Genomic DNA, 27,582 nt, shown 5'->3' on the forward strand with positions numbered 1-27,582 from the left:
TTTGAAACCACGATTTGCAGGGTGTCACCAATTCGATGGTATGTCACATAAGAAGTTCTGAGGAAGAGCCTTTTACATTAGACCAAAGGTATGGACATACAGCCTAGAAGCAGACTGTAACAAGTCCAGCCGTGGTCCGACTCATAATATAAAAAGGGGCAAAAATGAGAGATTGCCCATGAGAAATTGAATATTAATAAATAAGTGACATTTTTCATACAAGTATTTTATTAACAAATTCTGTGTCGTTGCAAAAAAAAATGATTAGTATACCTCCTCTTCACGATTCGGGGGAAAATAAAAGGTCAAATTTTATAGTCAGAGCGTCAATTTCAACACTAAAATAAAATTAATATGCCCTTAAGAATTGGAATGCTACCATAATAAAGTGAACATTAATAATCGTCTGAGAAATATTTGTTGGTCGAAATTCATAATTGGAGCAGAAAATGTTACAAGTTAATAAGCAGTACGAACATTTCACAACATATTATAAAAATTTGGCGAACATTATAAAAAACAATAACATACATTAAAATGAAATATGCCACAATTCTAAGACACAAAAAGAGTCTGAAATTATTATAAAATAAAAACATACTTTTTCATGATTTTTTTTTCTACTAATGCACCTAAATCGGACAAAAAAAATTGACCAGCCAACTCCTGTTGTTGACAGTGTTCATTCCAGAACGTTGCTAACAAAATCCATATGCCAATTGACAAACGTTTCATTCTGAATTACGAAAATTTCTTAAGCCTGAGCTTTGGTCTTTCTAAAGAGAATATTCCATGATTTATCACAGCCTTTTATTCAATATATATCATCAAAAACACGTGTTTCAACAAAAAAGGAAAAGAAACAAAAAAGGTCCAAAAGAGCCTTGTACTCCAATGGACATAGTAAATGACTCAAACCCCGAGACAGCTTTTTTCCTGCGATTATGCTAAAGATAGTTCCTATTAGAATAGATAAAATTCCTGTTTTTTTTTCAATAGAAAATCTTCCAATAATTTCGGGAAAAAATATAGCCTGAAATAGTAAATTTGCAGTTTAAAATCTGTGTTTAATTTTACGAGCTCATTATTATTATTTTTTTTTTCATTGATTCCTTTGAAATTCATCAAAATTACACATAAGTAAGCAAGAGCCTCCCCGAATAGAACATTGGATCTTAAAAAGCCATAACTTAATTTGGGAGCACGAAAAACAGCTCAATTTTCCCAGTGGCGCCAATTCACCAAATATAGAGGAGGCAGGAATTTTAGGTAGAGGGGGGGGGATACGACCAGTTAGCCATAATAAAATAGAAAACAGCTAAAAAATAGAAATAAGAAGGTGTTTTTATAGTCTGGGGGGCGGGTATGACCCCTCCCCCTAATTGGCACCCCTGAATTTTCCTATGTTCTTGTAAGCATTCCTTACCGACCAACTCAAGAGGAAACAAATTCTAATGGTCAACAATTATTATACCTAAACTTTGAAGTCTAGAAAAGCACATAAGATTTAGATTTTAAATGATCCCAATTCTAGCAGTATTTAGCTTATTTCAGTAATTAAACCGTAATTAAACTAGTTTCAGTAATAATAGGTCTCAAATATTAAGGTCTTGTCTCCAATATACGAAGGACTGTATACCAAAAGGAATGGACCTTCTAGAGCTCCCTTCTAGAGGTTGCTTTATACGAGATATTTTTTTGTAAAGAGCAAATCAAACTTATAGAAGCAAAACTATTCACAACAAGCGGATGAATTATAAAAACAATACAAGACAAAGGTAAGGGGTTGAAAACAAATTAAGCCGATAGGAGTTTTTGAAAAATGTATGTTAATCTTTTACGTGTATATGATACTATTAGTTTTACTTGAAACATTTTTATCCTTAATAATATAGTGTATATAGTAAGACTTATAGTGGTTCAAAACTTTTTCATTTCAAAGTTGAATTTTTAGGCTCAATTTTAGCTCACGTAAATGCACTATTGAAGACTTTATTGTTTCTTGAATTAATGATTGTTCAATACTAAAACGTTTTCAATTTGAATAAGCATAATTTTATCCATTCGATTTAAAATTTAGCTAAGCTTATTTTGCGAAAAGAGTTTTAGTTAAGCTTATTTTGCGAAAAGAAAATTAAACTGTGAAAACTAGTGGTCGTTAAATTAATAGTAGTAACATTTCAAATGAAAATATACAATGGAAACAAATACAGAAAGAGGCTTTGAGCCCAACCCTACTCCCCCCCCCCCATTTTCAATATTCTCCATTATTTTGTTAGAGTGCTCGTTTTAAATTTCCCTGTTTTTGCTTTTCAAATTCCTTCACACCCCTAAGATGTTTTACTCCCTCCAAAACAAATGTTTATGTACGTGCGAGGAAAAATGCCATTTTAACAAGTTAAATTCTCTATAATTTGAAATTAAACCTTTAGTATTGAATAATGTTTAAAATCTAATGGCACTAAAATTCGAATTAAAAATAATTAGGAGAAAACGGGGTAGAATTAAATACGGGCGGAGTCAATAGAAAAAGAAGAAAGAAAATACATCTCATATTGTCAACAACTATTATCTAACTAAAAAAAAACAACTGTAATAAAAGGCAGCTAGATCTTTTACAGTCACACACAAGCCAACAGAAATAAGGTTGTTCTTCTATATGGGCTTGTAGAGTAGTGATGTCACGAACTTTTTCCTATAGCGATGGGTGGCACTCAGCACCATAACGCCATCTTTAATTGACAAAGCATAAAGATGGTTAAGCATCACATGATTTGGCTCAGGAAGAAGTGTTGGCTCGCACTAAAGGAAAAAAAGCCAGACAATTAGAGATAAACATTACTATAAATTCAAGCTAACTATAACTATTTAACTTATAGTATAGGTAAACCATAAGTAAAACAAAGCTAAATTTTCTAGTCAAATATCCATTTTTGAAACTGCAGAATTAGTCTGAGATGGAGGATAAGCTCGACAAGCACCAATGCTTTACAAAAGTAAAACTTTACAACAGGTTAGCTTTACAATAGTAACGCTAACCGCTGAGAGAAGACGATAAATCCCGTCAAGAGAAAAATAAGCAAACTACTTTTCTATATGGATTCTGGAATGTATGTTGGATTGAAAGCAAATTTGTCTTTGATCTTCTTAGAACTCATTTGAACACCTCCTTTGGGAGGTATACACGTTCTAAGAATTCCTTTGAACACTCATGTAAAAATACCAATAGAATATATTTAAGAGTACATAAACAGAAATTATTCACTTTATTTCGAACATATTTTCGCCGGCCGAAGGAAAGGATTTTTTTTTTTTTTATCACAAATAGAATAGAACTGAATATTTTGTCAAAGAGCTTTTTATAAGACGCCACAAAGTCTAGCCACTGAAGTCAAAATTTTCTTCTATTAGAATCTAGATTCAGTTTTGGACGCGAGTAGACTGAAAATTTAGTACACATGACGAAGCGTGAATACAAAATGTTTACTTAAAATACATTGAAGGAGTAAGAATGAACAAGGAAAAGAAACAAAATTAAGAAAAAGCTTAATTGATAGAAAAGAATACAAAAAAATACTATCAATCTAGTCAGGTTGTGATCATTCTTTTTTGTCTTTCAATTAATGGCATACTCACATCACATTCTTTCAAGAATAAACTTGTCAAACTTTGGTGCAAAGAAATCAGGATTAAGAAGGCGATAGCCTCTATCATATACAGGATGATTCATATCCATTGTAAGATTTAACATCGCTGTTTGCTTTCATTAAAAAAAAAAGATTTGTTTATATTGAATCGATTTTAGGAGCGCAAGTTTTAAAATTAAATAAAGCTGATTAAATTAAAATGAAATTAATTACCCATAGAAAAAATTTTAATTTTGAAGGTTTAGAGAAAGTGATGAGAAGAGTGTCTCTATCTCAATCAGGAATTGGCCCCCACAAAAAACGGGGATACGAGTTTTACTGTCGTATTTACCCCCCCCCCCCACCTCCAACTTCTTACATGAATTGATGTGCTGATCAATGAAATTGAACTTAAAGAAATTATAATCAATCGAAATTGAACGGAAATAGTTAAAAAAAAACTAAAAACTTAAGCGAAAGAACCAAATTAAGAATCTTAATCGTTATGCTGCTTACTTTTACTAACCAAAAATCAGAGACTAAAAATATACAAGGACCACCCAAAACGACCTTGAAAAGGGGAAAGATGAAACTTAAAAAAAAACACATGTAATTTTAATGAAGTAACCTCTTTGCAGCTCTAAGACGATAGCCCTTCGACGTTGAAAAGAACATGCGACACACAACAATTTTTGGGATCGACTTTGAGGCTATTTTTTTCTTTTTGACTCGGTCTCAAATCTTGGCCAATATTAGCGTTAACGGAGCATCCTGATAGCAAAGTAACAACCTTACTTCTAGAATCAGAATTCTATCCTGACTCCAAATACGACATTTGTTTCCATCGTAAATTCAATTTTAATCGATTTTAAATTTACGCAATTTTAATTCCATAATTCATTAATAAAATTAAACAATTTTTAATAAGATTTAATTCAATTTTAAATTTACGAACCCTCAAAGATGATTCTCTTATTTTAGATATGGCTTATATACCTGTGTTAGCGTCAATCTTGTTAAAACCACTTTGCCCGCAAATTGAATAGACGATGACAATCTAGAATCATTAAATGCATAGGGAATATATAACATGGGCTAAATATTTGGGTAAGGTTAGAAAGCTTAGATTAGGTTTAAATTAAATTTGCAACGAAAACAAATGTCATATTTTGATTCAGGATGAAATTCTGATTGAGAGTGAAGTATGTTTCTTAGCTATCCAAATAATCCGTTAATGTAAACGATTAAAGGGTAAAAATTTGATCCTTACCCTGTTGATTAGGTATACAAAAATAGTTCAGGAATAAAATTAGACGAAAAGTGTTCATAAAAAGTTCTGGGTTGAAGTTAGGTGACACCACAATACTTTAGAATTTCATTGCTCGAAACTTGTTAGCCTAGGGGCCCTTAATCTGGTCTAATCCAGACCAAGGTGTTAATCCTAGGCTGCACACAATCATACGGATATTACTTCCCTAAAGTCTTTGAGAACTACGAAAGAACTACCCAGCATGGAAAAAATAGGGAAAAGATGATTAAAATAAAAACGTCAAACAAACAATCCACTTATCTCAGTGGGCTCGCCTGATACAAAGTTCGGTTATTTTTCAATAGACATTGCGCGCTGCCATTTTATTCCGTTATTTCTTTTTGTCTTGAAGAAAAATAATGGGAACAGATCAGAGGCGGTTTTAGGGGACGGACAGAGGGCACTTGTCACCAGGGGCGGATCCAGCCTTTCGTTCTAGGGGGGGGGGGATTCTTACCGACAAGAGTGGGGGTAGTGTCCTTTTTTGTCGGCCACAAGGCTGACTTTATTTTTCACGTTTTAAGTTTCCCTGGCGGTCTCTTGTTTAACGAATATGTGGTTTTCATATATTACAATAATGATTACAAAAACTGTACTTGATCAACTGAAAACTGAGTTTTTGATTGTTTTGTTATTTTGATATTTATTTTGTCTTTCTGCTTTGTGTGGTGGGCCGTGGACTTGGGTATTGGATCTTCAACTAATAGTATTTATGCTGTAAATATTGATGGGGTCACCACAATCACGAGCTCTGTCTCTCCGTGGTGACCCAGTGTATTTTATTTGTTATGCGTATTATATTAATAAATTGAATGGAATCGAACTGTTTACGAGCAAAACTCAAGCTTCCTGGATCCACTGTTTGCAAACCTGTCGACTACTCTGTCAATGCTGATATCGATGTCGCGGTGCACATTAAGGAGGGCCAAACCACTGAGTCTAGTTTGCCCCATCTGTGCTCTGAGCCAGGTTTTCAGTTTGCGTAAAGTTGAGAAGCTACAATCGGCAGATGCCACGCTCACTGGAAGAGATATAAAAATATCAAGAAGTGAGCTGACATAAGGATATAGGTGTCTGTCACATTCCTTGGCAGTTTCTTCTACTGAACTAGGAAAAATACCTCCTCCTCTCTTAACCCGAAGCCATCTACTTCTCCACACATGCACCTCTGCCAAAATAAGTGTTGTCCTGGTAGACGGCACGGTTAAGACAAGAAGTTGACCGTACATGCTAGAGATCTCTTTGACGGAAGATTGCAGCAAATCATCAGTACAATTCACAATATTTGATGGCAGCAGTACGGTTAACCGGAAAGAGTTCAGCGTGTATCTTGAGAATCGGCTCTTTAAGTCACTTATGACTGAGTCGAGCATAGGTATAAAAACAAGACGTCGATAATATTCTTCAGGCGTAGTGTGAGGAGGATTATTTCGATGAACCTGTCTTTGTGTAATCCTTGGAACTTCAACAGCCAATTGGATTTTATCTGACAATTCTTTTACTTGCTCGAATACTAATGCGAAATCTTCGTCACACGTTTCCCGTCGCTTTGCTAGAACATCCAAAAGATCGGAAACGTGGCCATCGGCAGCGCCCAAGTCCAAAGTCTTCTTCTGGAATAGCCGACTAAGAGGCAAGGTACGAGCGCAAATACTGTGTAGAGACTGAAGGGAAACCATGAATTCCACACTATGTAACGCTGTGACAAGCGTCTTTGCCTTCGGAGCGGTCACTGATTCACTCCAGCGACTAATGTGTTCCAAAGACTGGATGAATTTTGGAAGTTTGGACACAAACTGCATAAGTGACTCGTGTCGCTCGATCCACCTCGTCTTGCCGATTCCCGTGAGCTGAGCTTTTAGAACCTAATTCAAGATGTAATTTCTCTTCGCATATGCATTAAAAAATGCAACAACTTCTTTTATAATACCTATGGCATTTCTGATGCTCGAAACAGCTGAGCTTCTTGACAAAGGAAGGTTCAGGGCGTGTTTAAGGTAGGGACAACGAGAAGCATTTTTCGCTTTTTTCTGAATTTCAACAACAGCACCACAGTTATTTGATACCATCATTGCATACCCACTCACTTTTTCCGTTGACAGTTGGCTCTATGTCTGCCGTGGAAGGTTCAAAGGTGGCATGATGAACGTCAACAAAACCTATGAAGTCCTCGCGTCTATGGTTATCTAAGGCAAAGCAGAGACCTAAACTAAGTTGCGATGAATGTGAAACATCTGTTGTCTCATCGAAAATGATGAGAATACCTTGCTGACTTTACTCTTTCTAGAATGACACCTACAACTTCTTTCGCACAACACTCAATCAACTGGTTTTGAGTTGTTTTGCTGATGTAGGTAGCATTTTTTCCTGTTTTCAGTTGTTCCTTTAATTTACTGTCGCCACTTTCAGCACGATAACGTAGTAGATCTCGGAAGTTTCCTTCATTGGAAAGCGGCCGTTTTCAGTCGGTGTTCATTCGCTGTTCGTTGACACGATTATTCACAGATTCATGCGGAGAATAGTAGGCTCTTAGAAACGACTTTCCAGCCTCTACTGCGTCATCATGGTACTGGGAAGTATCATGTACTGTCAGGTCTCCATCTTTTCTCAGTAACTTAGCAAATTTTGTGACAGGCTTCGTGACCAGCTTTTGTAGGGGAACTTGTCTGTTTGAACCCCCGCTAGTCCCAGTTACAAAGAGGCAGTATTTGCAAAAAAGGCCTTTCTGGGCAGCAGAATATACAAGCCAGTGGAAACTCTGCAAATGAGAATCGTTCAAGTACCTTTAATCGCCTTTCCCCCCGCTTTAAATGAACAGAATACAGCATTTGGCATCCAATCGGGAGTTTCCATGGCCTCTCCAGAAGCTCGTACTTTATTCGGTCGTCAATGGCATGTATTGTACCGATGTGGATCCCAATATCGTTTTCCGGAAACAGGGTAGGGGGCGGGGGTGTTGTTGGATGATCACTCTGAACACTAACGGGGTTAACAGAAGATTGCAAAGTGTTAGGAATTTGAAATGGAATTTGCCCGTGTTCGCTACTTCCAGCAGAACTAATTGAAGAGCTACATGCAGTTACAGTTACACTATCCATTCTGCGAGACTTTGAAATGACAAAGCTGTCAAGCGTCTTTTGTCCGCGTTTTGCCGATATCAATATCGCTTAAACGACGAAAATCCTCGTGACACATGCACATTCAAATTTCATTATACACTGGAACGAAATGTTTGTTTTGACACTTCAGGTCCGGTTGCGTTGCGCAACCTCACCCACTTCCAATGTTTACATCGAACAGGGAGGCGAGAACTAGCTAAAATTTACCAGGTGAACTATTGCTATGCTATGAGGTGACAAAAAAATACTCGAGGCTAGCTTGATAGTGGAAAAGCTGTGGAATGAACGTAATTTAAAAAGGTTTCATAGTCTAGTTACAGTGGTTAGAACATGCGTTAATGCAGACTTCCGTAGGTGCAGTAAAAAAATTACAGCCCGTCTAGGGGGGGGCGATTGCCACCCCCCCCTGGATCCGCCTCTGCTTGTCACGGGCGCAGAAATTTTAAGAGTGCAAAATTTTACAGAAAAATCTATTATTATTAAATAATTTATATAGTAAAGAAATAAATTAATAAATAAATAAAATTAATAATTAATTAATTGACGTACAGAATGACGTATGGACGGAAGGATGATAGACTTATCTATCAAAAAGTAAAATGACATCGTTTTTATACAAATCTAAAAAGGGCTTTTGCCATATTTGCCTCTCACTCACTTGTACTATCTGTCTTGGCTTTTTTTTACAATTAGCCATGGCTTGATGCCCGTAACTACTTGATTTTGAATTAAAAGCCATGACTAATTGTAGAAAAGCCAAGACAGATAGTCCAAGTGAGTGAGACGCATATATGGCACAAGCCCTTTTTAGGATTGTATAAAAATGATATCATTTTACTCTTTGATAGATAAGTTTATCATGTAGATAATCACATAGATGTGATTTTTCTTTTTGACAGATAAGTCTATCATCCATCCATCCATATGTCATTCCTAGGGCAGAACTAAGGTATATAGTCATAGAACTTGAAAGTTTGTTATAATTGAAAAAAAAAAATAGTTAAAATTTGGCGTAAAGATTTTATGGGAGGCAGATGAGGGGGGCGCTAATCAAGATTTTGATCTTGAAGACAAAGAGCCAGAACCACCACTGGAGCAGATAAGCTGATAAATTTATGCACAACAAATACATAAACAACTTACTGAGATCGGAGTATCTTTGTTGAGGATCACATGCAACAAGTGAGGAGGAAGAACAGGGGGTCCTCCTTTTTCAGATGGCCTGTGCACAGGAACGTCTTGACAATATTCCGTATTTGGCGGAGATCCTAAAAATATCAACTGAAACTGATTCAATCTTTTAGGGGCAACTCCAACGGCCCCATACAAAACCCGAATAAAACTTCACAGTTTATTTCACATGGGTCTATCTTAACTCATTGAAGTCAAGCTAAATATTATGGGAATCAAAAATGACAAAACTGCTATATTAAAGTGACAGTCAATTTTCAGTTACGTTAAAAGGCAAAAGTATAATTAGTTGCTTTACAGAAACTGAAGCTGAAAAAGCTGAAACAGAAACTGAAAAAATAAAAGACATAGAATTAGCTCCGTTTTTGGCCACATACATACAAAAGCCTTAGTTTTATTGCAAATCATTTATCTAATTATTATCATTTATCTACTGATGCATCATTTATCTATCATTTTGCAGTAATATATTGTCACTAATTTATTTATCTAAAAATAACTTACAGCTAAAAAGTAAACTGCTGCTCCTTAAGTTGAAAAGAACCAACACTTTAATATTAACCAAAAGCATAAGAACCATCAGCAGCCATTCAGTCATAAAAGAAGTCGGGTTTTCTACCCTTCTACCCAAAAGGAGAGCATCTTAGGGAGGGGTTTAGAAGTAATTTCACCAAACTCTTCACTTTCAGACTTAAGAAGAAAATAATTTAGAAATATACAGCCTAAATAACAATTGTTCAATTCAATAGTGAGCTGAACATCTTACCGGTTACCAGATAAGCATCACTGTATTATTATGAAAAATATTGGAATTGAACAACAAAATTTTTTCGAACGAATAGCAAGAACTAGCTGAAAATACTACGTTTCAGTCAAATCTCTATCTAAAAAGATAGCTTAAGACATTTAAAGCATTCACATTCCCATTTATCAACTTGAATGCATGTTGGCTAAATAGTTTATCTTGATCTGATAACGGATTTGGAGACAAGAAATAGTCACTAGGTGTGCCACTTTCTACATAAGCGCTAATAATGAGCGTCATTACTAATTGTCAATAAGCTATGGTTTTAATATCTTTAGCACAAAGCAATTTGGCCGATAATCACCCTACCACGGTATTTGTGTGTGCGACATGTGCACGCGGAATTTAGTGAAGTTTTAATTATCTATGTAATTCTTGAAGCTGCGGCGAAAGGCGCAAGTCAAGGTGCAATTTAAAAAAAAATAAAAGGAGCTTGGCAAAATAAAAACCTATCTTTTCTCAATATTTAAGAACACTCGTAAATATGGAGTGAAAAATTCCTTAAAAATCATATTTTTTTCAATTGGTCTTTCGATGACATATTCATGGAACATATTCCTATTTTTCCTTCCTATATATTTATATTCCAGACAAATAGAAAAGTATATGAACTAGTTTTTTCCCTTCCTCTACAAACTTGATATTTTTCTACGCAAGGTGTACATGTATACCATACTCTTTTTGCAATACACGACGTAACACTTCTGTAAGTCGTCACATCATATTATTATAGATCTCCATAATAAACGTGTTTATCATTTAACCTTTCTAATAGACGTTTTATATTCGAAAAAATGTTTCATTTTCACAGCATGCAATCATGAATCAAACTCAAACATAAAAAGGGCAGAAAGCAATGTACTACAATTACAGGGTTGTTTAAGCATCTGCTATGATTTGCCTGAAATTTAGCTTTTCCTGGGATTGCAATATATGAATAAAGTTACTATTTTGGCCTTGGTATTAATTTCTGATATAAATATGAAATCTATACTTCTTTAAAAGAAGAAATAAATAAAAAACAAAAACGATGGTTTTTTACAATAAATCATACACTCAGTTCATCCTTTGAGTTTGACCTTGGTATTGATTTCTGATATAAACAAAAAATGTCTGTTTCTTTAGAAGAAGAAATAAAGAAATACCGAACAAGAAGAAATGAATATGATTAGTTACAACAAATTACACACACACAGTTTATCCTTGAATACTGGTGTTTTTACTTAAAAAAAGAAAAAAAATCGACAGGATGGTCAAATGATAATATAAAAAATACCAGGAACATAAGAAATATATTACAGACGTCTACGAGTCCTCTCCCAAATCCAAGAAGCTAATTACGACACATCATTACAACCTCCTATTACCGCTCAGTATTTCCTGCTAGACAAACTCAAGATGCTTTCTTACAAATACGAAATCTATGCTTCTTTAAAAGAAGAAAAAAAAGAAATAAATATGGTTTGTTACAATAAAGTACACACATAGTTTAATCTCAATGCTCAATCCCACGGAATTTGGTAATAAAAAAATATTTACCGTTATTAGAAACAAGCCTAAGAGCAACATTACGAAGAGCTCAAAAATACCCACCTGAGGGAGGATGGTTGGAAGAGTGACTATCATTTTCTAGGGCTTCAAACACTTCAAAGTCACTATGCTTGACAGTGACAACATTATTCTTCGACCCTATTTCGTTGTCTCTTGTCGGCTAAAAAGAAAATAAATGATATTATTTCCAAAGATGAATGACTACAAAATTACTAGTCAGGTTTAAAATAATAATATCATGATGATTATCCGAGTGTCTGCGACTGAATCGAAACTACTGTCACTCTCAGCCCTAATAATATATCTGATAAAACAACCAAACTTTCGATTATTGGGGTGGTAAATCGAAGTTGCTTATCATTTTGCCGACTGAAAGCGGCGAAACGCTCTCTTGTGTAAAAAAATTCTCTGTCTAATGGTTTAATTGACATTGCAATAAGACGTCTCTAACTGCCAGCATTTTGCAGTTCTCCTTTGCCGAATCGCAGTCAGCATGGTCTGTTTTGCCAAAAGTTGCTGATTTGCTGACCGAAAGTTGGTTACATAGTCAAAAGATCAACGCTCTAGCTACAGCCGACTCTGAAAAAAAAATGTCAAAATTTTCGAATTCACTTTTCTCGGGTTTTTGGAAAAACAGATTCAGCAATACCACTTTCAGGCGACGATTTAATGGATCTTGATTCCGTTGTTTTTTCGGATGGTTCAACTGACCCTCTGGGCCCTCTGCTGTTCTTGAACAGCTCAGTGCTGTCTATAGCAATAGCATCAAAATGAGATTCTGGGGAGCTGTTGCAAATTCCACTTTATTACATGAAGTGGAAAATTAGCCTACCAGCTCAACAATTTTAAATGACCTCAACACCCACTGCGCTAAATGACTCGTTCAAATTATGGATTTCTGATAGTCTGATTTTACCAGCAAGCGTTCAGCAGCAAGCCTTAACTTCCAAATCATCTGTTGAAGTTGCCCAGTAGGCTTCCCGGTGGCATCTCCAACAAACCTCTGAAGACACCGAGGCTCACATGTTTGTATCACCATGTTTCTAGTGACATTTTAGTTCAGTATTACGCATCCACTCCTGAAAATTTCTCTCCAATTGTTTTTTTTTACATCTTCCTAACTAGGCACAAATAACACAAACCCTTGGATTGAGAATAGTTCATCCATACCGAGCAATAATCGAAAGTGCCTGTCATTTAATTGTCGTATGTTAGATATGTTAAACTGCAATGCTGATAAACTGTGTTTGTTTATTGCAAATGAAAAATTGTTTATTGCAATGCAATAAACTGAATGCTGAACTAAAATGTCACTAGAAACATGGTGATACAAACATGTGAGCCTCGGTGTCTTCAGAGGTTTGTTGGAGATGCCATCGGGAAGCCTACTGGGCCACTTCAACAGATGATTTGGAAGTTAAGGCTTCTAACATACTTTAATGTCGTATGATCAGTGTCCCAAAGGATAATTTCTGTAAATTTACTTCCAACGGTGTGGTCTTAAGTCACTGGAATTATTAAGCAATCTTTTATGAAACTCTTGAACCAAGAATAATTTTTTTTTCTAATACTGACAACTGCTTCTTTGTTAAATTGTTGTTTTTTTTTATCAATCAATGAGGAGAAAATTGTTGGCAGAAAAATGTCAGTCAGTAACATAGGACTTCGGCATGAAACTCTAAAATTTGACATAAAAAACAAACAATTGCTGAAGTTTTCAAGCCCTGAAGGTTATAAGACTATGAAAGTCATTGTAGAGGCAATTGACTGCTTCGTACGGTCACTTCAATTCCAATATTTGCTATGAATGAGTTCAAAACAGCAAATACATTAGTTTGGATAACTTCTCCACTTCATCACTACAATAAGGAAATGAAAAATAATTAAATTTTACGCCGTTAAAATAAGTAATAAAAAATTGATTAATGAATGATCGATTATTTGTTTCAATCCTTGTTTCCCCACATTCACACTGAACGAATTAGGAAAGTTGTAATCGTATGGGAAACAATACCATAGACTAATACAGCTACATATCTCTTAAATGCAGTTTTTTCATTTATTTTTTTACACATTTCTTAGACGCATTTTTTTTTACACATTTCTTAGATGCATTTTTTTTTATTATTTTTTTTTTTACACATTTCTAAGATGCAGTTTTTTTTAATGTTTTTTTCACATTTCTTAGATACAGTTTTTTATCTATTTTTTTTCTTACACATTTCTTAGATGCAGTTTTGTTATTTATTTTTTTACACATTTCTTATATGCAGTTTTTTTTAATGTTTGTTCATATTTCTTAGGTGCAGTTTTTTTCCAGTTTTTTACACATTTCTTAGACGCAGTTATTTTATTTTATTTTTTTTGTTACACATTTCTTAGATGCAGTTTTTTTCTAATTTTTTTTTTACACATTTCTTAGATGCAGTTTTTTTTACACATTTCTTAGATGCAGTTTTTTAAATATTTTTTCACATTTCTTAGATGTATTTTTTTCTAATTTTTTTTTACACGTTTCTTAGATGCAGTTGTTTTTTTTTTTTTTTGTTTTTTTTTAATATTCTCCGGCACCAAGATTTCATTCAGAGAAAATTTGATTCTTCTACAGCAAAGTACTTTTTTAATATTCCCATTAGCGAAAATGCACATATTGCACACTTTAGTGGAAAAGCGAGTCAAGTTCAACCCCCCTCCTTCCGTAATATGGTCTAAAAAAATATGAGTTGCTATGATTTTGTACTCGTAATTGTAAAAAATTTGATAAATTTTCAAGGAAGTTTAAGTCCTAGGATTAAATAGTATGTGACTTATTTTACTCTTAATCAATGTTATTTAAAAAAAATAAAACACCCAGCTTTTAACTTGAAAAGAAATATTATGTAACAGCCTAAGTAATCATAGCAACTAAAATAAGACAAATATATCACTGCAATTACTTTTCTAACATTTATGTTTTTATTATTTTATTAATAAGGATTTATTTATACGACTAACCTTATTCCTTTTTTCCCTCCCTCTTTTGAGTATTTAGGACAATGAATGACTTGCATACCAGCTCATAATGCTACCTTTTGAATATATAAATAATCATATTTTATTTATTTATTAAATAAAATAGGCACAGCAGCTACACCGCCGGGCCACAACACGGCTAAGCGGCAGGCTTGTATATATTGATTCTCTTTGTCGCTGAACTTCTAACCGCAGCTTTTTCTTGGTGTCATGGCGTTACTATAGGTTCGATACAAATACCCTGGGAAAAATTTACATTCTCCCTTAAAGCTGTGACCTTTTTAGATCGTTTTTGTGGCTAGAAATTTCAATATGCCAGTTTTAAGAAAAAAAAACTATGAAGCCAATTTATAGGCCGGGCCCTGTCACTTGGCATGCGTCAGGTTGGTATATATTGATTCTCGTTCAAAGTAGCAAAATACAAATGAGTCACCTTTGTTTTCTACTCTTTCCTTGGGGGAATGGAGGGCTCCACAGGGAAACCAGAGGCAAAACACGTCGAAGGGTACCAATGATTTTGCTGAAAATGCCTTTTGCAAAAAGGCTCATTACATCTGGTGTTTTATACTTAGCTATGTGTGTTGCGTAATTTTGCCTGCATTATAGACAACAAAAACGACACAACCCCTATTGAGGCAAATATGACGTATGTATACTGTTGAAAGGTGCTTGTAAGCCTGAGAAAATTTACTTGATTTTCGAAAAAGGGGGCAAATATGCCATAAAATTCAAGGAATCCTACTAAAAATCGCACCACGAGATTCGGCGTATATGAGAACTTATTGTAAGGGGTTTCAATGTCCAACATGCGAAAATGTGTAATTTTATATCTTTTCCCAGAAGAAAGATCACAGATGCATGTCTATTGTCTATTTGGGTTTTTTTCCCAGGGGTAATAGTATCGAGCCAAAAGTCCTAGAGGATTGGGAGAGGGCCCGTTCGAACGGGAATTAAACATTTCTAGTGACATTTTTTAGCGACCGAAAAATTGGAGGGAAAATAACCCCCCTCTCAGGCCCCCTTTTTTCCCCAAAGTTGTCTGATCAAAATTTTGAAATAACTAGTTTGTTTAGCAAAGTTAAGAAGTCCAATAACAATTCGTTAGGGGATGACAAGACCGCCACAGCCCCCAAGGAAAAGGCTGTAAGTTATGAAATTTGCCCATTCTTTACATATAGTAGCCTATTTGTATTGTTATTGTAAATTTGACCTTTTGCCCAGATTCTTTAAAACCGACTTCTAAGACACAATGGCCATTTAATTAGGATCAGAAGTTCTTTTTCACAAATACTAAAAAAAAACTTTAGTGTAAAGAGTGGGGTATAGGGGAGGGGGCACCCCTTTTCATATACGGAATAATTTCTGTTCGTTTTAAGTTTCAACGTTGCTGCTAACTTTCAGTTGAAAAAAAAACTTTCTTTTTTTTATTTAATTAACAATATACATGCATATTTATATGTAATTCCCGAAAGCTAAACGAACAATCTTAAAGTATAAAACTAACCTCCTTTGTATTGCATACCCATTCACCATCAACAAGAAATTTATACTGATGTTCACCTTCAGGAAGATCGACAATGGTTACAAAATCACCATGACTGAAATTTAAAAACAATCATTGGAAATAACTAATAAAAAAATCTACAAAGAGGAAAACAGTGTTAAAGTAGCCAGAGTTCCAACAAGACAAACACTTATATCAAGAGGCATACATATTCAAAACCACGGGGTGGAGCAAGGGGTTTCAAGCACATTTTTGAGGAGGGGAACCTTCTGAACTTTTGAAAGGACGGGAGGGAGTAGACCACCCAAAAACTGGATGTCAGTCCAGTTGACTATCCTTGAGGGGTCTTTAAAAAATGCCTTTTCTCTCTCATCTTTATTTTATTTTGTAGGCATTAGCGAAATCCAAAAATATAAAACTTGATAAAAATGCCAAAGTTTATTTTTCAAAAACCAAAACCAAATTCGTCTTATTTATATAAACTGTCTTTAGTCATAATAATACTAAAATAAGCGTCATGCAAGTATTAAGAAGGTGAGAGAAAAAGGTGACTAGTTGTAATTAATCAGAACGAAGTGCATGACACTGAAGACACAAGTTCAGAAGGTGCTACAAAATAAGATTTGATATTTTTAGGTAGACTATACAACAATCCAACCATATTTCTTTATTTTTGCAATTTTTAGATGCTTTCTGCAAAAAAAAAATAAAAAAAAAACATAAAACCTAATTAGTTCTGGCGATTTTCCCACTTTAAAAATAGTCTACAACTATGTTCCTCAAGGCTAAATGAACGTTTTTATTGGCTTAGAGAGTGTTGTGCAAGAGTGTCTGATTCCTAGAAAAATACATGGACTATTAAGTTACCAATGCATCTAGCGTTACTATCAAAAATACTAAAAATTAGGTAGGCTACTTTTTAATTAAACGAAACAAACTCGAGAGTTAAGCTTAGGTTAGATCTGAGAAAACCGGTTCTATAGCCACAAAGACAAGGGACATAATAGATGCGAAATATATATAACTTGGGATCAGAAAACAATTCTTACTTCATAATATGCAAAATAATTGTAGCAAACACATTTTGCATGCAGACCCGTTGTACTTTACTCCCACTTCACCCATAATGTGCAAATATAGGCTATAGCCCAAATTATATATTTCCTATGCAGAGAGAGAGAGAGAGAGAGAGAGAGAGAGAGAGAGAGAGAGAGAGAGAGAGAGAGAGAGAGAGAGAGAGAGAGAGAGAGAGAGAGAGAGAGAGAGAGAGAGAGAGAGAGAGAGAGAGAGAGAGAGTGAAGAGGAGAGGAGAGAGTGAGAGAGAGAGAGTGTGAGAGAGTGTGAGAGAGAGAGAGAGAGAGAGAGAGAGAGAGAGATCGGTATATTTAAAAACTATCGTAGCATAGCTAAATTCAGTTTTATTACAAAATCATACAGTCCTCAGACCAGTGGTCTTCAGATATCCAGGAACCGAAACTGAAAATACCTTCGTCGGTTAGTGGGCGATGCAGCGTTTCAGTAACTTTGTATTCGACCTTGATTTGATACTGAATGCTAAAGTGCACTAGATGACATCAGACAGTAAAATAGAATAATCTAATATAATCGTTAGTCTACTTTAAGTGCATCCTTGTCTTTAACGGTTTTTTTATGAATTTATCCTATTTTTCTTTATTGGACCGAAAATTCAGCCACTCAGGGGTTCTGATAGTGATTGTCTTAAATAAATATCTTAACTTAATAAATATATGCATGCTTGGAAGAATAAATAAATGACATATCTTTTTCAAAATAGTTTCTGCTCTTTGACTCTTTTTACAATTAAAGTGATACAAATTCTAAAACCTATTCGGGGATTGACAACTATAAAACTAAGCAAATTCATATTTCATGAGACAGAGACCTTGGCTCAATCCCTAAAAAATGAAACGTCATTCATGGTACTCTTAAAATAAATTTACTCAAATCTGTAGGACAAGTCAAAAGTAAAATTGAAAAATGACTATACTTGCTTAACAAACTACCAATAAGCTGCTTAAAAACCTTGTTTTACAGAAAATAATTAACTCAAATAAAGAATTGCATGGACAAACAAGACGAAATTAAAGATTAATAAAAATGAAATGAAGTTTCAGAAGTAAACACAACAGCTCAATATAAACTACCTTTTAACCATAGGTATTTTTTTCCATCCAGTAAAGGTGCCAGAAATATAGACATCTTGTCCCCCACCATCCCATTTGAAAACTGTTGGAATGACATCAGTGTCAGGGCCGCCTTCCATCTGAGCATGTAGAATAAGATCTGATTCATTAGCTGCTGTTTCACCTCCAAACTCTTTGCTAAGGTCAACAGCCTAATAGATATAAATATAAAAACATTAGATCACGATTGTAAATTCTTTTTGTAGTAGAAACATGACACAAGAAAAATCTTATGCAAGCAAGTTGCATTGAATACATCAACATAAATTTAGGCACATTCATTTTGGAATTTACAAGGTCTGGTATAATATTTTTGCACCTGACTTGAAAGAAGTAATGGAATCAAAGGAGAAACTCGGCCGAATAGTAATCAAAGCTCTAAAAAAGGGGTATAAAATTCATTAAGTTTAACATATTTAAAACTGCACCATCAAATTCAGCATATCAGAAAATCCTACTGCAGAGATTTTAAGCTCCTATCCACAAAAATATGGAATTTTGTGTTTTTGCCAGGAGAAGTTTATTTGTTTTTATGTTTTCTCCAGTGTTGATTGTATTAGACCAATGGTCCTAGGAAATCGGATGAGTGCTCATCCAAACAGAAATCAAAAATTCTTGTACTCTTTTTAAGTGATTAAAAAGATTGGAGGGCAACTACCCTTCTTTTCTTCAAAGACACCCTAGTACAAATACGAAATGGTTATTTTGTTCAGCATAGTTGAAAGTCCAAAAACTATACTTCTGGAGATGGCATGACCCCCCACAGTCCAGGGAAAGGGCTGTAGGTTATCCAATTTGCCCATACTATTTGTTATTGAAAAATAGAAGGATTTTTCAAGAGGGTGGATTTTCCGCGGGGAGAATTTTCAGTGGATAGGAGAGGGGGATTTCCAGCATTATTAGAAAAACAATTTCAAGTTAAATATCAACAAATAACGTTTTCAACTGAATGTAAGGAGCAACATTAAAACTTAAAACGAACAGAATTTATTCTGTATATAAGAGGGACTGCCAGCTCCTCTACTCCGGGCTCTATACACCAAAGTTTCGCTTTTTCCCACTTCTTTAAGAGCGACTGCTGAGAGATGAGAGCCATTGAATTGATATAAAAAGCTTTTTATTAATTTCTGGTTGCTTTAAGTTTTAACGTTGCTCCTTACTTTCATTTGTACAAACTTGTTTTTTAATCTATATTTAACAAGGGTGTGTAGAGAGCAAGGAGCTTTTTATAACCCATGTAAGGATTTTCAGTAAGTTCAATCTTGTAAGTACAACTAATGAAGCCTGCTTACAAGCAAATTATCATTTGGATGCTTCATCTTCCCTTCTAACTTGCACTAATAAATAATTCAAATAATTCAAATAAGATAACAAATAATTCAAAGACAGTACAGTAGTACAAGGCTTCAATGTATTTCTTTTTTTACCTGGTCACTTCCCAAGGAAGGAGTTGACTTAAAAACTTCAAAGGGAAATCATATAATTGGAAACTGTTAGAGTCAAAAGAGATTGGAGGGCGACCAGACTTCCTCCCGAGCCCTCTTTTTCTGTGTTTCCCCAAAGACATCTGATCTAAACTTTGAGATAGTCATTTTGTTCAAAATAATCGAAAGGTCCAATAGCTGTGCCTCTAGGAAATGAAATGACCCCTATTTCTTAGGGCAAGGATTGTAAATTATGCAAATTGCCAATTGTTTACACATGTGTTTCGTTTTTGGAAAAGGGGAGAATGTTTGACCTTGAGTTTCCAAAAAGGCTAAGAGCATTAAGGCGAAATTTTAACAGAACACAGAGGGGAATTTGGATTAAGTAAAAAAAAACTATCTAAATGCAGATTGTCAAAAGGGCATTTCTGCAATATCTTAGGAGCAGCAAAGGACATAAAACTGAAACTTTTGAGACATGTTGAGAAGAATGAAAACCTTGATCAAAAGACACTATGTTCATCCAGGATGTCAAAAGAGTATATCTGCAATTTCAAGGAAACAGCTATAGGTATTAAGTTGGAGACTTTCATAGCATATAGAGAGGTATGCTCTAAAAGCATACAAACACTAAGTCTATTTAGTTTGTCAGAGGGGTATATGTGCAATGTCTCAGAAACAGTTAATGGTAGTTAGCTGAAACTTTCAAGGAATGTTGAACTAAATTAAAAAGAAATTGAATATGTTTCCAAAACAGCATATGTGCAATATCTCAGAAGCAGCTAAGTGTATTAAGTTGAAATTCTCAATGCATTTTGAACTAAATCAAATGGACCTAAACTGCATCCAAGTTATCAAAAGGGCACATCTGGAATGTCAGAGCAACGGCTTAGAGCATTAAGCATAAATTCTCAGCAAATGTTTAGAGGGAGAGGTATTGAACTAGATGAGAAAGATATGTGCAAGAGCCTTAAAAAGATCATTAAGTTGAAACTACCAGAAAACAATTGGGGGGGGGGGGGGTATTGAACTAAATCAAGAGAAAATAAGCGTATCCAGGTGGTCAAAGGGGTACATATACAATATCTCCAGAACAGCTGGGGGTATCAAATTTACCTGGAATACTGAAATAAATCAAAAGACTTTAAATGTGTCCTGGCTGTCAAAATGGCATAAATACAATGTATCAGGGACAGCTATGGATATTACATCGGAAAGTTCAGTGCAGGTTAATGAGATGTTGAACTAAATCAAAAGACGGTGAGCGTATTGAGGTTGTCAAAAGGGCTAATCTGCAACACTGCAGGAACAGCTAAGAGTGGTAAGTTAAAACTTTCAGAAAATGTTGAGGGGGATATTGAACTAAATTAAAAAGACAATATGTGCATCCAGGTTGTGAAAATGATATATGTTCAATAGATCAGGAACAATCAAGTTTTTTGAATAAAACTTTCTGGGAATGTAGAGGGAATGTTGAACTAAATCCAAAGAATCTGTGTGCATCCAGATTGTCAAAAGGACACATCTGCAATATCTCAGGTATGGCTAATGATACAAATTAACAGCTTAAGGCATTCGTCTGAAATTGTAAGTGAATATTAGATGGGGAGATAAAGAAGATTTGACTAAAGTGGACCAAGGGCAGCTTATCAGGGACAAAAAAAAATTCAAAAATATCGTTTTATTGATTCTTAGCGTCAAATATTCCTTCTTTATGTTAATCCAATAAAATATCACCTAAATTAAAAAGACACCTAAATTGAAGTTCCAGAGCCCAGGGAACCTTGACATAGAAACAAATCTAGTTGCTTTGATTCTTGACATCCTACTTTGATTTTATTTTCAAACAAGTAATCATACTCTTTTTGATAAATGAGATGAAAATACATTTATTTAAACAAGCAACCAGATAAAATAAAACACAATAAGATTTTTATAATAAAATGGTTGATAAAAATTCGTACATAACAAGGTTTTAAAATTATCAGGGCCACACTGTCTTTAGCCCTATAGAAGGCAAAAAATCATGCAGTTTTGAATCCATTTTCAGTACAACTATTATTAAAATTTGTCTCAAAATTAATTCAAAATATAAATAGCAAGCCAAAAGCCTGATTTTTAAAAAAGAAAAACCGAAAAAATCTTTACAAACCTTAGCTTGACAAAAGCTCTACGCTTTACAAAAGCATTGCAAACTTATTTCCCACTGTAACATGAGACCAGATAGAAACGACTTTGAGTTAATGACTACAGAAAAAGTGGTAAATCATGTAAAAAGCCACTATATAGCCTTATAGATATATAACTATATCAATCTTTAATGTATCAATAAAAAAAAAAACTTCCACAAAAGAAAATTTTCAAAGAAAAGTAAAGAGCTACATTAAATCAAGGACGAGCAGAAATAAACACAAATAACAATTCAAGTTTAAAACAAACATAAATCACTATCAATAAAAAAAAATTAAACCCAAAACAAACAAAAACCACAATAATAATTGAGTCAAACTAAAACAGAACAGAATTTTACCCAAACTGGAGTAGACCTAGAACTCCCTAAGCCTTCATAAAACCCAGGTAACATCATATTACTGAGAGCAAAACATATTTTAAACTTTTTATCTTTTATAAACTCAATAAATCCGAACTTGCCAAGACTTTTGGAAAGTATATCATTATGTATTAAGCTGTCAATCTACATTTACCAGTTCTTTTTATTAGTCTTAGTTACCATAAGATTTCCTCTCATTTTTGTTGATATTATGAATGATAAAAACACATGGCTTTAAATATCTTTTATTTTGTTTCAACATTGTTTGTTGTTTTAACAATGTCAATTTATTTTTGAACAATCTGATTCATTAGGCAACATTTAATTTTGTTTCTCTATTTTTCTGTGGCTAAATTCATGTGAAAAAAAAAAAGAAACAGGGGAATAAATTCTGAGCTATATGAATTGCTGTCAAGACATATACATAAAATTTGTTTAATCAGCATTACTTTTTCATATATAGGTTACCAACTTCGAAAACTAATGTATTTTGCCTTTTCTTTTCAATCCAGAAACTGAAAAGATGGCTAAAATACAAAAATTAATTTTTAATCCTAACTGTCTTCCTCCTCTTCTCACCAGAATCTTGTGAGAGCAGCTGTTATTTATTTTTTTAAAACTTCTCTGATTAGAAAAGGATCAACGGTAGTGTTCCTATTTGGATTAAGGGGAGAAAATGCTTCCTAGAAATAACATGCAAGCAACATTAGTCTGTGGAATGACTAATGACTATAGTCTGTGGAACAGCCAAAGCAAGACAATAGTGGGATCTACAACAATCAACAGCTTCAAATCAAATCTCAACAAGGACTAGGCACCAAAACCATGAATCACTCAATGGGATGCATGATGTCTCACATCATTACTAACTGGTGTATACTTGATTCGTCCATATCACTAGCAAGCGCGATTTAAGGTAATTTTAAGTTGATCATTAGGCAAAAATCGAGTCCTGTTTTGACCTTACTTTTTATTTTCCTCATATTCATTTAGGTTCTATACCTTACAAAATTCATGACAACTATCACTACTGCTACAATCTGTTACTTTTGAAAAGTATTACCTACTACACACTCTTTGAAACTACTCTTCTTTGTTACTAAACTTTCCAGATACTGTACTATTTTCTTTCAAAATCAAAGCCATTTAACTCCATACAAATATTTGCACAGTAAAGTAGTTGGTTGACTAAGTATCTTCCTCTCCTCCCCATAAAAAACAAAACTATAAAAAGTGGATTCAATCAAACAAATAAAAAATAGTCTTCTCTTGAAGATAGCCCCATTCCCCTGACGCCCTCTTTACCCCAAACACATCTGATCAAAATGGTGAGACAGCCATTTTGTTTGAAATAGTCCAAGGAACATATTACAACCCAAAATAAATTCAGCAGATACAAATTGCTACAGTTATTAAAACTCAAAATGACCAGTGATCATAGGCAACATAATAGCACAGCTGAAGTAAAGAACAATGTGAGCAATGTGCAATATTCATTTATGTTTTTCTTGTTTTGTTTTTTCTGACCAAGGCACTTTGTATAGGATCAGGCGTTGAAGAAACTTTGAAAGGAGCTCATTCAGTTGGAAATTGAAAGTTCTCATGCTTTTTTTAAGAGTCAAGAGTGATTGGAGGACATCCCAGCTCATTTGGCAATCAGCAATGCTGCTTAACGCCTGTATTATATACTTTTTACAATCTTTATGGGTTTTGTGCTTTCATACTAGTTCATTCTGCATGGATGTATCAGACAAATTTTTTATCGTTTTCATTATATTCTATGCTAACTGGCCAATTTGAAAGAAGCCACTCTTGAGTGGCTTCTTGATAGATTATAAACATTGTACATATTTAGCACCTTACCTGATGCTGAAAAGAGCCAGAGAATAATAAATTATACCATCTTCCATTTCATTTGCTTTTTCAATTATTAGTTTTCAGAAGGACAATTAGTCCTACTGTCCTCTCTGGTGGAAGCCCTTGCTTAAAAAACTCATTTGTAAGGAAAAACTGAAGTGGTTTTTACTTCTTTTGTTTTCTGGCAATTGTGTGGTGATTCAAACTTGATAATTTGCCATAACATGAATCCACCCTATTATAATGACTAGTTATATAAAAGAGAGTTTATAAAACAAACATGTATTTCTAAGCATTAGATATCAAATGAGCCCTGAAATAATTCACTACAATGTTCCAGTACCCCTCAATCAACAGTATAAAAAATATGGAAAAGCAGAAATGGTAAACTATTTTTTTAGAAGAATACTCATGTAAGCAATTTAAGTCTAGCTAAAGTCCAATTGTTTTGGACTTCAAAAACAATGACAAACAGTAAATACCCCAACAGGTGAAGTTATAGTGGATAGAAATGTTTCAATTTACTGTATTCTTCCTTGACTTAAAACATTTACTGGAAAAGTGGAACATGATGGATAGAAACATAACAAGAGAGAGAGGGGGAGTCAATATTAGATTATTTTCTCAAATGAGGTTTGATAACTCAAATATGCTGGTTTACACTAGAAATAATTATATTAAATCTAGATATATAGATAATGGGTATATTTTACCCTTTATTTCTATAAATACACATTTTTCAATTCTTTGTAACTGTGGTATTCATTTAATCTTAGACTGAGCATTATTTGGTGGGATCTGCAAACTTTTCACTTCTTTTAAAAACTCATCACATGACATTCTAACAAATAATGGGTATTTGCATAACAGAATTTAATATTTCAGAACAAACTAAACATTTTGCAAGCAAATTGATCAAAAAGAATGTGCATCAGCAAAGACAAATACAGAATAGATACTTGGTTTTTATTCCCTGCAAAAGTTACTGTTACATTGATTGAATCAAAATATTATCATACACACTACTTTTAGACTGTACTTAAAGTTATTTAGGCTATTTTTTTATTTTCATTTCAGTTGATTATGAAATACAAAATTCTTGTTTTTTTCTTAACATGCCACACAAAAGCTGAAAATTAAATAAATTTTGAATAGATTTTGATGAGACTTAGACCATCAATTTAAGCTTATCAGAAGACCCTATTAAAGAGATCAAGCTGCTATCCACAAAAAAATTCAAAATTTTGCAGCTTTCCAAGAATGTAATAGTACATATTTAAGATGAAAACCATCTCAAGTTAGAATCAGAGACAAAAAAAAAATATTTGAACAGAAAAATAAGAAAGTTATGACAATAACAAGAATTTGTCAATTCCTTATGACAGGTTGGTTTAACAAGGAAAGCTGTAACTAAGGGCTACTGCCTCATTTACTGCACTATCTTAATTTATTCCCATGATATATATTTCATAGAGGCTGTTCATATACTTTTAATAGAAGAAGTATAATGCCTGATGCATAATCAATTTTAGTTATGTAAATATAAAGTACAAGTTTTCATCAGAATTAGTGTGAACTATTCTAGTGAGAATTAGGGGGCAATAGAGCAACAAAAATTCTATATTTTGCAAGCTGGCTGTAATAAGTTGAAAAATTCAACTTTTCTTACAAACAAGAATATACAAAAATTTTGGTTTGGGTCTGACTTTCTTTTACTTCAAGCTATAGACATAATAGATTAAAATCAAATCCATAATGCTGTGTAATAAGTAAATATATTGTTAATCCCCTCACCAGGAATCCTTGTTAATTTAAAATCTGAGTTTTGTTTCATTTTTCATGTAAAGCTAATTACTTTTTTCCTTTGAGAATTTTTTTCTAAATGTATTTTAAATAATCTCATTCCTAAGAAGATATATCTTAAAATATAATCCTGTACCCCTACTCACCATTGCTATTCTTGCATCTGGCCTCCACCCAGGAAATTTTCCACCAGAAATGTTTGAAAGAGTTGAACAAGGAATGAAATCCTTGTACATGAGAAACAAGGAACATGAGAAATATACAATTTGGGCTATGTTTGCCCATTAAGAGGAGGGCTGGGGGTAAAGTATGCTACAGCAGAGTTGTAGTCAAAATAACTAAGATTATTCTGTGAATTATGAAGGTAGAACTGTTTTTTAGTATGTTTCCTTGGTAAAATTCTAGTTTAGCTACTTTTGCTATCTTGAAAAGGGGTTAGGTTGGGAAAATGTAACTTTCAGTAATGAATCCAGTGCCAAAAACCTACTCTGGGAAGGTATTGCCAAGCTTGCATTTTAACCCTCTTATGATTTCTAAGTCTAAATTTACCTGCTTGACAGGACTGTTACCTATTGGAATTTTGACAAAACAATATTTTGCCTTAATTTTCAGTTATCAGCTTCTTTTTCACTGTTTTTAGTTGACCTATTGAAATTCTGACAAAACAACATTTTACCTTAATTTTCAGTTACTAGTTGCTTTTTCTCTGCCTTTAGTTCTGAAAATGCAATTCTGTTATTTGAGTAGAATTTTGAGCCATATAAATGTTTTTTTCAAAATTTAGGAAAAACATTTGCATATCTTTAAAACCTTATAAATTGGGATTGAGCTAATTTAAGATGTTGAAAACAATTTTGTTGTACTTCAATTAAGCAGAAAATCCATTTTGCAAGGTTTCACTTTTATAACACATATATTTTTAAAGGTCATCAATGGTCAGGGCCCTCTACAGGGAGAAGGAGCAGAGATAATTGCTTCAGAATACCTTCCCAGGACATACTTTAGTCTGTAGATTCATCCCTGAAAGTTTCTTTTTTGGAATCTAAACCCTTTCTAAGATAGCAAAAACTCAATTAACTAGAATTTTACCCAGTTTTCTTGTATGACATTTAAGCAGAAGATTTGTTTTGCAAGGCTTCATTATCATAGCATAAAAATTTTTAAAGGTCACCAAAGGAGTGGAAGTAGGTATTTCAAAGTACTTTCCCATGACATACTTTAGTCTATAGACCCATCCGTGAAAGTTTCATTTTCCTAAACTAACCCCTTTCCAAGATAGCAAAAGCTGCTAAACCAGAATTTTACCAGTTTCCTTCTCAAAAGCTCAACTTCTAGACATGTCCCTATAAAATAATTGTTTATACCTTTGCAGCATCAATCCCATAGTCTTCATCTTGAGAAATTTGACTAATTATACCATCTTTCTTCTTTTCAAATGTGAATGCTTGACCTTGCACCATTGGTGATCCTGAAACCACACCATCACCAGATTTTTGCCTCTCTCTAGAGCTTGCTGCAGCACTTCCTGCTTGTCCCATGGTAGAGCACAACAGAGGCTATGTACTTGAATTAATTCAAGCAAACAAACAAGATAGAATGAATCAATTAAAGTAAATTTAATTGTCT

At 34.0% G+C, this 27,582-nt stretch overlaps 1 protein-coding gene across 1 annotated transcript; it reads right to left on the bottom strand.

Moving 5' to 3' along the window:
* Positions 1-793: 793 nt before the first annotated feature.
* LOC136028932 (5'-AMP-activated protein kinase subunit beta-1-like) lies at positions 794-27,582 on the bottom strand. Its single transcript, XM_065706912.1, has 6 exons — positions 27,321-27,582; positions 18,283-18,473; positions 16,118-16,211; positions 11,644-11,761; positions 9,198-9,322; positions 794-2,802 (listed from the first exon to the last, which is right to left on the bottom strand). The coding sequence occupies exons 1-6, from the start codon at positions 27,492-27,494 to the stop codon at positions 2,656-2,658; spliced, it is 849 nt and encodes a 282-aa protein (XP_065562984.1). The 5' UTR covers positions 27,495-27,582; the 3' UTR covers positions 794-2,655.

Source organism: Artemia franciscana, chromosome 7 (assembly GCF_032884065.1).
Source record: "Artemia franciscana chromosome 7, ASM3288406v1, whole genome shotgun sequence".
Classification (NCBI taxonomy): domain Eukaryota; kingdom Metazoa; phylum Arthropoda; class Branchiopoda; order Anostraca; family Artemiidae; genus Artemia; species Artemia franciscana.